At 49.0% G+C, this 11,630-nt stretch overlaps 1 protein-coding gene across 1 annotated transcript; it reads left to right on the top strand.

Annotated features, from left to right (window-relative positions):
• Nucleotides 1-9,029: 9,029 nt before the first annotated feature.
• LOC116815847 (angiogenin-2-like) lies at nucleotides 9,030-9,658 on the top strand. The gene has a single exon (XM_032764550.2). The coding sequence runs from the start codon at nucleotides 9,030-9,032 to the stop codon at nucleotides 9,504-9,506; it is 477 nt and encodes a 158-aa protein (XP_032620441.2). The 3' UTR covers nucleotides 9,507-9,658.
• The last annotated feature ends 1,972 nt before the right edge of the window (nucleotides 9,659-11,630 follow it).

Genomic DNA, 11,630 nt, shown 5'->3' with positions numbered 1-11,630 from the left:
GTCTCCAAACTCTTTTGATCACGCACCCCTATCAGTAAAAACTTTTTGAGCACGCACCCACTGCCACGCCGGCTCTACCATTTTTGCTGAAGCAAAGAAAAAAAAAAGCCACTTGGACTCCTGCCCAAACTGCCGAAGCAAAAAAAAAAAGAAAAAAGCACTTCTCCTGCCATACATCCCCAAGTATCCTCTTGCACACCCCCTGGGGTGCACACACCCCACTGTACTAAGGCATGACTGCCATGAGCTACCCACAGGTTAAGAGACCTACACCCTGCCCTACAACTCCTAGGGTGTCTCAAAGAGAGCACTGGGTGGGGTGAGGTGGGGGAATGTCTGGGCACAGGCTTCTCTGGGGACCAGTTACGGACCTTTCCTCCTCCATGAATGAGGGGAAAGGCAGAGCCCAGTGCAATCACTTCTTTAGGGGGAGCAGGGACAGAGAAGGTCATTTCCAGCTGTACTCTTGAGATACCTTGTTATATTGTCTAAGAACCTTCAGGGTCCATTCTATTTAATGAATTGTTTATGGGTTACAGGGGGGTGGGACTGTATGGAACCTCTCGAGGGGGAGATGGGACAGACGTAAGACCTGAGGGTTCAAAGGGCTACACTGACCAATGTGCCAGACAAGAATGGGCTTTTGGAACAAAGGTTAAGTGGTTTTCCTGGGGGACTTCTAGGAAGAGGTGAATGCAACATCCCCACATCTGGTTATGCAGAAACCTACCTAGCTGTTTGTAGCTACGTCCTGAGGTGTGGGCCATTGTCTGCTGATCACCTGGTACATGAGGCCAAGATCAAAGACCCAAGCATATAAAGGAAAGACTGAACTGTTCTTGGTTCTGAATCTGAGAGCCATGAATCTATAACCATGAGGAAAAAATAGTTGTGGGTTTGAAGGACTGACACATACCAGAGCCAGGAGCTGAAGTCGCCTCTGATATGCTAGTTAGCGTGAGTGGTTCTACTGCTGTTTTTAATACTTTTCCTCTGTCGTGCTTTCACCTGGAGATCTGAGAAAGAGCTGTGTGGTATCTCATACTGTGGCAAGTACTGTAATTGTGCAGTTAAGGTGTGATGAAATGGGGATATCCCCCTGTATGTGAGCCTTACTGTTTTGCATGGATGCTGTGTGTGTCTCAGTTTCCCTGTGTATTGCACCAATGTCCAGGCGGTGAGAATAAGGGGGTGTGACTTTTGCAGGGGCTTCTCCAGCTGCCTGCATGGATGCTGTCATAAACTGAGAGTTAAGCATTAATGCCTCTTTTACCTGTAAAGGGTTAAGAAATTCACCTAGCCTACCTGACACCTGACCAGAGGAACAAATGAGGGAACAAGATGTTTCAAAAGGAAGGAGGGAAGTTTCCTTTGTTTAGAGTTTCAGTTTCAGCTGGAGTAAAAAAGATCAAGGAACCAGCCTCTTATCAGAGTAGTAAGTTTCAGAAAGGGATAAATAGGTTTATGTTTATTTTCTTTGTAACTTGTCTTGGTACCATTACAGGAATTATCAAAATTGGGTTTTTGGGTATTTTTTTGCATAACTAAATTTGTGCCCAGGGGAACCTCCTCTGTGTTTTGAATCTGTTGTCTGTGAGAGTAACTGGTATGCTAATCTATCCCAGAGAGTTTTCTTTTACCTTTCTTTTGTTTAATTAAAAGCCTTTCTTAATACCTGATTGATTTTTCCTTTTTTTTAGATCCAAGAGGATTGGATCTGGACTCACCAGGAATTGGTGGGGGAAAGGAGGGGGGATGGTTAAATTCTCCTTGTGTTAAGATCCAAGGGGTTGGATTGGTGTTCATCAGGAACTTGGTGAAAAAGTCTCTCAAGGCTACCCTGGGAGGGGAAGGTTTTGTGAGGAAAGGGATTGTTCCACAGAGAGGATCTGGATGGTGGCAGCGATACTTAATTAAGCTTAGAAGTGTCCATGCAGGTCCTCACATCTGTACCCTAAAGTTCAGAATGGGGAAGGAACCTTGACAGATGCTATGGCTGTCCCTTCATAACCTAAGACCCAGGAGGGGGATATGAACAGGTGACTCTTGGCCTGGGAAAGAAGACAAAGTCCATAGGAGGAGCAACAGGAAGCAAGTCAGTCTCAGCTGGCTTGGGGTGCAGGGGGAAGACCAGAGCCTTGGTTCTGGACTCCCCTCCCCCCAAGATGGACTTGGCTGAAAGTCATAGAATATCACAGTTAGAAGGGACATCAGAAAGTCATGTAGTCCAACCTGCTGCTCAAAGAAGGGCCAATCCCCTAACAGATTTTTTACCCTAGTTCCCTAAATGGCCCCCTCAGGGATTGAACTTACAACCCTGGGTTTAGCAAACCAATGCTCAAACCACTGAGCTATCCCTCCCGCAACAAGCCCTCTTCTACACTGTGTTCCTGTCAACTAATAAACCTTCTGTTTTACCAGCTGACTGAGTCATGTCTGACTGCAGGGCCCTCTGGCTTCTCCAGGAGCTCTGCCCCGGTGGACTTGCTCCAGGAAGTGCATGGTGTGGAAGGGGATGCTGAATGCTCTGAGGTCAGACCCAGGAAGGTCAAAGCTGTGTAAGCTTCTTGCCCTGGAGACCGTCGACTTAGAGAGAGGAGGCTCCTCCAGAGACCTGACTGACTTAGTATGGAGTAGTTCCAAAACATCACACTGGTGACTCCATGACAACTGGTGGTAGTGGTGGGATAAGATGCACCCCATGGACAGAGCATCCTGCAGTAAATGACCGGGAGCAGTAAACCAAAGGGGGTTTAGTGAGAGATGGGCATGCTGAAGGCTCCAGGAGGTGTGGTTCCAGGAGGCAGAGAAGCCTACAGCTTAACCCCATGAGAGGTGGACTCCTGAGAAGGGCTATCACACCCAAGGGGTTTCTCACAGGGATCATAGGGAGCTGAGAGATCATAGGCCTGTGAGTCCATGACCACTTGAGAACAGCATGGAAATGGCCTATGATCATCTCCTTAAGAAGGAAATTGTAGAGCTGTGCAGAGAGAGAGAGAGGGCTGCGCATCGGAAAGCTCACTAAAGCACAGCTGATTGTTCAGTTGGAAGAGGAGGATCCCTCTAGGGAGATGGTTCCTGACACAGCTAGGGGTGTGAGAGAGTCTGGGAGCAGCCAGGCAGCCCCAGGACTCACAGTGGTTCCTGACCCAGGTAGGGTGCTAGGTGGATCCAGAGGAGTCCCACAGGATCGGGGTCCCCCCCTAGAAAAGCACAGTGGAGGACACATCCCCAACCACAGTTCAGACATTGCTCTGGGGCTGAGGTGTCTGGACACCTGCAACCGTGCGCATGTGGAGATGTAAACACTTAGGGAAATTTCACATCCCGTACTCTGGTGCCAGGGGATTTAGGCACCTACAGGGTTTGGCCGCAGCTGGACGGGGTTGGGGATGCCCGTGGGGCCTGCTTCTGGCACTTAGGGGTGTGGCGCTCCAAGGAGTGAGGCTGCTGACTCCTGTTGTCAGAGGTGTTGTCAGATGCTACCGGTGTGGTGCTCTGCTGTCTCCTTGTTGGTATCACTCGGCTGCATGCGTGTGCTCGCCCCGTGTGCTGCCCCAGCTCTGCAGATAGCTGATGCAGCAGACCCCAACGAAACCCCCAATACCACAGACTCTAGTAGGCTGCAAAGTCGTCTGCTAGGTTTATTGCGATTCTCGAACATGGCAGTTCCCTGTAGTTTCTGAGCCTATTAAGGGCTAACTACGAACGTCGCTCTTGCAATGGACGCGTAGTGAGTGACTGTTCCACTGCCCCTCGCGCGACAAAACATCGCCCCAGGATACATTCTTATAACAGGTCAAGTTACACTCACTTCTGACGTATGAGGCAAGTCAACCCCTCTACGTAGATTGGTTGATCAAAACAACTCTATCATCATTTCACCTTTTGCCTCTGTCATTGGATGAGTCAGTCTGTTCCTTGTTATCTGTGTGGAATGTGCAGTATGTGATGTTCTGATCTCTAGTGTCAGTACCTTTAGTACATATCTTCTTGCAGCATCAGCCCTTTCCTTGCCAGCTTCTGTGAGCAGGGCCTGCCTCTGGCTCACAGCTCCACTTTGCTTTATGTTAGCAAAGTCTTGACCATTACTTTAGTTCAGGCCTCATACCGGGCCTCTGATACCAATGTTTATGTCTCAGGGCCTCCTCTTACTACAACTCCCAATGAAATTAGTGGATGTCAGGAGCCTCCATGGGAGACAAACTCCTTGCCAGCCTTTAGCTCTAGGAGCCTTTAGGTGCCTAAGCCCGTTTGTGAACCTAGCCCCTGGGGCTGGTCCATGGGAGTTGGGCACCTCATTCCCTTAGGTCTCATGGAATAGCTCAGCCTCTCCGCATAGTAGAACAGGACACAGCTATTCTTCTCTCCTGACCGGGGATGGGGTGTTGATATCACAAGTTGGCAGAGCCCCCTTGGTCCTGTCTTAGGCGCATGGTTGGCTTGGGCTAAGCCCTTTGTGCGGGGGACAGCTCCCGGCGCTATGGGACTGAATGGACACAAACAGAGTCAGCGTCCGGTCCAAGGTCTGTTTGTTTCACAGGGCCACTGGCCCCGTGCATTGACATTCCCGGCACTGGTTGCACAATGCTGCCCGTTCCACAGTGTTAGCTGAGCCCGAGAGTCGCTCCCCCCACAACCACCCACAGGCTCTATATAACAGGCAGCTATTGAGGGTACAGCATCAGCGACACTCTGTAGACAGCTCGTCTATTCCCCAAGGGGACAGGAGCTGAGGAACCAGGACTTTGGCCAGGAGGAGACCACGCCACGGTTAGTTCTGGAGCTCATCTGAATCTTCAGGCCGGAGAGCCCACAGCTGTAGACAAAGGAGATGACTCAGTTAATTGGCTGTGGGAGAGCAGAATGTCTGGTGCTGAGGGCAGGTGCAATTGGATGTCAGAGAACTTGGGTCCTCTGCCCAGCTGTGGGAGGAGGGGAGGTCTAGGGGTTAGAAAAGTGGGGGGCTGGGAGTTGGGATTTGTGGGTTTTCTCCTTAGCTCTGGGATGAGAAGGGACTCCAGTGAATTAGAACAGTGAGGCTGCAACTCGGGGTTCCTGGGATCTAGCCCCAGCTGCGGGAGGAGAAAACAATCAAGTAATCAGAGGAGAGGAGGGGGGAGTCTGGGAGTCATGACACCTGGGTTCTATCCCCAGCTCTTGAATAGGAGTGAGGTCTAGTGGTTAGAGCAGCCGCCCCCACACACACACTCCAGGGGATTAGTTTTTGGAGTGGAATCCATTTTAATCAGGACTCCTGGGTTCTAGCCCCAGGTCTGGGATGGCAGTAGGGTCTAGTGGGTTAGAGAGGGGTGAGATGAGACTCAGGACTCCTGCCTGTAGGAAAGAATATGTCACCTAGAGACTGGAGCAGAGGGCTCAGCAGACCCCACTGTGGTTCCTCTGAGCACTGGAGCAGGAGTTTCTACCAGTTTAGATCTTACCTGTGAGCTGCAGAATTTCAGAACACAAAGCAGATCAGAGGGGTTGGGTCAGCTCATGCAGACAGGGAGGCTCAGAGCTCAGGGTGTCTGCTCATTTTAAAGTATCTCTTTAAAGGGGAATAAAAAGGCTGGGCTGAGAGGACATAATCGCCACAGGGTGACATTAAGTCTCCCATGATGTGCAAAGCTAGGCTGACTGTCCGACCAGCACTAGCTGGGTCCCCTGTGGGATACTTTGAATCCACTGATGCCAAGCGCATGAGCTGCTGCTTCTGGACGACTGTGACTGGGGTCTGCAAAGGGGCCTAAGGGAGTTAGGGATACTCTTGTGGGATTTGGACACCTAACTCTGGAAGGCTCCTTTCAAAATCCCAGCTCAGGTCCCCCGTCTGACAGATTCAAAAACCTTTGGGGATCAGCTATGAGAGAGAGGGGAGCACATGTTGGGAGGTGGGTTACAAAGCAGTCCTGAGTGGGGAGATCTCTCTGGGGATTAGTTTTCGGGTGGGATCCATTGTCCAACCCGGGGGGAGATTTGAGACCAGTCCTTGCCTTGTATCCCTTCCTCACCCATTTTCACAAGAAGCCCTGCAGATCTGGGGTGTTCACACTCTGAACCACCCCTAGCGAATTGCCTCCCACCAGAACCATTCCTAGATTTTAAAGCCAGAAGGGGCCATTCAATTATCTAACCTGACCTCCTGTATATCACAGGCCAGAGAATTTCACCTAGTTACCCCAGCACTGAGCCCAGTCACTTGTGTTTGGCTAAAGCACCTTCCACAAAGCTGTCTTGTCTGGATTGGAGCCAGCCAGAGCTGGAGAAGGTGGAGTTTGTTCCCCATGGTTGTTTGTTCCAATGATTCTTCATCCTCATCATTAAAATCTGGGATCTTATTTCTAAGTTCAATTTGCCTGGCTTTCAGCCCCTTGGTTCTTTCTCTGCTATTCTCTGCTAGATTGAACAGACCCTGAGAGCCTGGTGTTTTCTACCCAGGAAGGTCCTTACACACTGTCATCACCTCTCAGTCTGCTGTTAGATACATTAACAGATCAAGCTCTTTAATTCTCTCACTCTCAGGCATTTTCTACAGCCCTTAAATCACTGTTGTGTCTCTTTTCTGCTCCTCTTTCCATTTTGCAACATCCTTTCCAGAAGGTGGACCCCAGAACTGGATGCCGTATTCGCAGTACGCTAGTATCGCCTCCCTGCTCCTACAGTATAAAATGTGACTAGGGTGAAACAACCACAGAAGGAAAGGAAAGCGAAGAGAGGGCTTCAGATCATCTTTCCTCTATTTACCTGCCAAATGAAGAGTTCAAGGGTCATTGTTTCCCTAGAAAGAGCTGAGAAAAAAAATAATTGTGTCAACAGCAGAGCTTTCTGATCTCTGCTTGCCTAACAGTCAAGGACTCCTGTTTTGTATAAAATAAAACAAACAAGCCATGTCTCCTTTTCAATACAAAGTCTAGACTGCAGGTGTATTAGATTTGGAGATTGCAAAATGCCCTTATACCGTGGGGATGGGCAAGGCATTCAAGGGCTAAGGTGAGGCTGGAACTAAGAGCATCAGCCCCATTTCACAGAAGGGGAAAGCAGAAGCTCAGAGAGGTTAAGTGACACAATAAGTACCAGCAACATCTTTTAGGGCCATCAGAAACAGGAAGTCTTCCAGACAGGCAGTGGGGCCTCTGGACAACCAAGGTGCTGAAGGAGCACTCAAGGAAGACAAGACCGTTGCGGAGAAGCTAAATGAATTATTTGCCTCCATCTGCACTGCAGAGCATGTGAGGGAGTTTTCCCACACCTGAGCTATAAGTCTGGGGTGAAAAATCTGAAGTATCATCCCCCATTGAGGTGTCAGCAGAGGAGGTTTTAGATCAAACCAACAAATTAAACAGTGATCAGTCCCCAGGAGCAAATGGGATTCACCGAAGAGTTCTGAAGGAGCTCAGATATGAAATGGCTGAACTGCTAACTGCCATATGTAACCTATCATTTTAATCAGCCTCTGGAGCAGATGACTGGAAGTTTGTGAATGTAATACTGATTGTTAAAAAAGGCTCCAGAGGTGATCCTGGCAATTACATGCTAGTAAACCTAACTTCAGTACCAGGCAAGCTGGCTGAAATTGTAATATAGAACAGAATTATTGGACACATAGATAAACACAATTTGTTGGGGAAGAGTCAACATGGGTTTTTTAAAGGGAAATCATGCCTCACCAATCTACTAGAATTCTGTGAGGAGATCAAGCATGTGGACAAGGGTGATCCAACTGATATGATGTACTTGGATTTTCAGAAAGCTTCTGACAAGATCCCTCACCAGAGGCTCTTAAGCAAATTAAGTACCCATAAGATAAAAGGGAAGGTACTCTCATGGATCAGTAAGTGGTTGAAATATAGGAAACCAAGGGTGAAAATAAAGTCATTTCTCACAATGGAGAGAGATGAACAGCGGGATCTCCCAAGGCTCTGTACAGGGACATGGGCTGTTGAATATATTCATTAATGATCTGGAAAAGGGGATGAACAGGGAGGTGAGAAAGTCTGCAGATGATACAAAATTACTTAAGATAGTTAAGTCCAAAGGTGACTGTGAGGAGTTACAAAGAGATCTCACAAAACTGGGTGAATGGGCAATAAAATGGCAAATGAAATTCAATGTTGATAAATGCAAAGTAATAGACACTGGAAAAAAGTAATCCCAGTTACACATAAACTAGGATGGAGTCTATATTAGCTGTTACCGCCAAAGAGATCCTGGCGTGTCCATTGGTAATTCTCTGAACATTTCTGCTCAATACACTGCAGTGAGCTAAAAGGCAAACTGTATGGTAGGAACAATTAGCAGGAGGATAGAAAATAACACAGAAAATATCAAAAAGCTGCTATATAAATCCAGGATGCACCCATGCCTTGAATACTGTGTCCAGTTCTGGTCATTCCATCTAAAAAAGGACATAGTGGGATGGCAGAAGGTTTAGAGAATGGCAACAAAGATGACCAAAGGTATGGAACAGCTTCTATATGAGGAGAGACTAAAAAGATTAGGGCCATTCAGCTTAAGAGACAACTGGGTGGGATATGATAGAGGTCTATTAAAATAATGGCTGGTGTGGAAGAAGTGAACAGAGCAATGTTATTTACCCTGGCACACAGTACAAAACTAGGAGTTACCCAATGAAATTAATAGGCAATAGGTTTAGTACCAACGAGAAAAAGTACTTTTTCACACAATGCATAATTAATCAGTGGAACTGGTTGCCAAGAATATAAACTGATTAAAAAAAAAAATCCTGGATAATTTTATGGGGGATAGGCCCAATGGCTATTAACCAGGATGGTCAGGGATGCACCCCATGCTCTGGGTGTCCCTGGATCTCTGTGAGAAGCCAGGAGTGGAAAACACAGGTGAATCACTGCATAATTGCCCTGTTTTGTACCACCACCTGAAGATCTGGTACAGGCCATTGTCAGAGGCAGAATATTGGGCTAGATAGACCATGGTCTGACTCTGTATGCCCGCTCTGAAGTTCTTATCTCTCAATGTGTCCTCAGGACCATCTGACTGGAGCCATGGCTCTGAAAATGACCCCCGTGCTACTGCTGTTATTGGCTTCTGCACTGGTGTTGCTGGGAGTATCAGCCAGCCAGGAGCAGTATGAGCGGTTCCTCCTTCAGCACTTTGATGCAAAGCCCAAGGGTCGTGATGACCGCTACTGCAACAACCGCATGCGCTACATGATGAAGGAGGACAGGAGGAGGGACAGAAATCCTGGGCCAAAAGTCTGCAAGGAGACAAACACCTTCATCCATGGGAACAGCGACGATATCAAAGCCATCTGCACTAGCCATGGAGGCAGGAACTATGTAACCAGAACTGGCCAGGCCATGCGCCAGAGCCTCAGATCATTCCAGGTCACCACCTGCATCTGGCATGGAGGGAAACCCCTCGACAACTGCCAGTACCGGGCAACCCGGGACTCAAGGATGATCGTCATTGCCTGCGATGAGCATGAGCACCCAGTGCATTTTGCCGAGAGCCAGATCTGACGAGGTGATGAGGAGGCAACTCCCGATTCCCTCGGAATCTGCTGCTGCCTCTTCTGGTGCAGGGATCTTGGGCTGAAATGCCCTGATCACATGCTGCTGCCCCCAAATGCCTATTATATAGTATAGCCACCCCTTCCCACTGCTCACCCACTGCTGCCCCACTGCCCATTATAGAGTATAGCCGCCCCTTCCCCACCCCACCCTCTACTGCCCCTAGTGCCCATTATAAAGTATAGTCGCCCCTTGCTGCAACCCCCACCTTCTGCTGCTTCTATGTCATCTCTCTGCCGTGACAAACAGCGGCCATTTCAAATTGTGTCCTTTCACTAAGAACTATCTGTCAGTTTCACCATGCTGGTGTTGCGTAGTCAGTCTAAGAATGGATAAGCCTCACATTCGTCAAATGTTCTATTCATCATTGTTCTCTTCATCATTTTTGAACTTTTGTCTCTTGCCTGCCATTTTCTGTGCTCTCTAAACTCAATAAAACTTGAAACCCATGAAGCAATTACCGTGTCACTGTCAAGGAGTCGGCACCTGCCTCTCGCTAGTGTCCCCTGTCTCTGGCCACTGCTGTCTGCAATCACTCAGTTTTTTCAGCAGGGCACCACCCACCTCTCGCGAGCGCCCCCTCCAGCCAATGTATCTCTTGGTGGGTCTTTAGTGACTCAGTTCTCTGGTCAAACCCTCTCCACTGCCCCTCCCTTCTGGGGTACACTGTCCGACCAGGCCTATCTCAAAACCTTCAGTAATGTCCTGTAGCCCTCCCCAGGCTCCTATGTCTCTGTAGTCTTCCCCAGCCTCTGGTCCTCAGTCTGACCAACAGGGCCTCAGTACCCTAGCTGGCCAGCTTACATGTGAATATTCCTGTCCTGGGGTGGAACAGCACCCCCAGGCCTTCCTCCCTGAGGGCTCTTCGCCTGCCCTGTAGGCCTCTGACACCGGCTCTCCAGCTGGGTCAGTCTCAGTTCTGGATGTAACAGTTCCATGAACAGTCCCTTCCATGGGCCTGTCTGCACCCCCATGCTGGGGGGAAGGCGGGGGTGGAGACCCAGGCTCACCCAGTACTCCAGGTCCCAGCCCAGGGACCAGTTAAGTAGCAGCCATGTGACACATCCTTTTAACTAACTGTATTTCCCTGGGGCACTTCCCTGTTTTAAGTCAGTCCTGGCAGCCAGCCAGAAGCTATTCCCTCATTTTCCCTATCCCTGCCAGCAACTATCTGCCTTAGCCCTTGCAGCCACCCAGGAGCACCACTTGCTTCCGTGGTCCCTGCTAGAAGACTGATCTATCCAGGCCCTTTCAGCTCCTGCAGCCAGCCAGGAACTCGTCTTGTTCCCCCAGTCCATCTGCAGCCTAAGAACCTCCCCACAGTGGCCCACGGAGGACCGACCGACGCAGACACGCTACCAGCTCTGTCTGTTGCAGGCGCCACCCCTCATAGTTCCCATTGGTTAGGAGAGAGGGACAGAGATACCATCGCTAGTCGCCGGGCAGAGTCAACCATGGAGGCAGCATCACTGTTTTCCACAATGAATATAAACAAGTCAAAATACCAAACACAACTATCTGATGCACACCTTGCTGCAGTCCTGGAGGTTTCAACTGCTCAGTCACTGAGGCCAAACATCAACAAACGTAGAACTGAAGTATTGCCAGCTGTCTGGAGTAACGAGGCTGGCTTTGAGATAGTCAATTCAGGACAAACTGCTTACAGCAGGGCAGTTACAGCCCAAGGCTGGAGTTCCTTTACCATTAAGGCAAACCAAACCAGCCAAACAGAGAGGACTTTGGTTTTTCACCACTGGCTAACCACAAGTTATACAAGCAATTCCCTTAGACACTCCAGTTTCCCCATACCACCACCAGTGCCATTCATTATGGGGAAAAGCGGTTATGAAAACCAATGCTCCAATAAAAGAAAATAGGGTCTCTTGATCCCAAAGGACGAAGCCTCAGACCCAGGTCAATATTCAACAGCTGAGATGGATCATTCAGTCCTTTGTTCAATGCTTCAGTTTGTAGCAAAGTCCCTCCAGAGGTTAGAAGCAGGATTGAAGACAAGATGGAGAAGCTGAAGCAGCTTTTTATAGTCTCTTCCAGGTGTAAGAACACCTTTGTTCT

This window comes from Chelonoidis abingdonii, chromosome 14 (assembly GCF_003597395.2).
Source record: "Chelonoidis abingdonii isolate Lonesome George chromosome 14, CheloAbing_2.0, whole genome shotgun sequence".
In the NCBI taxonomy this organism is placed as follows: Eukaryota; Metazoa; Chordata; order Testudines; family Testudinidae; genus Chelonoidis; species Chelonoidis abingdonii.
The sequence above is the reverse complement of the archived record's forward strand: the minus strand, read 5'-3'. Positions and strand labels throughout refer to the sequence as shown.

Bases quoted from the DNA above. Each gene is read 5' to 3' on its own strand.
- LOC116815847 (XM_032764550.2), top strand. From the start codon at position 9,030: ATGGCTCTGAAAATGACCCCCGTGCTACTGCTGTTATTGGCTTCTGCA.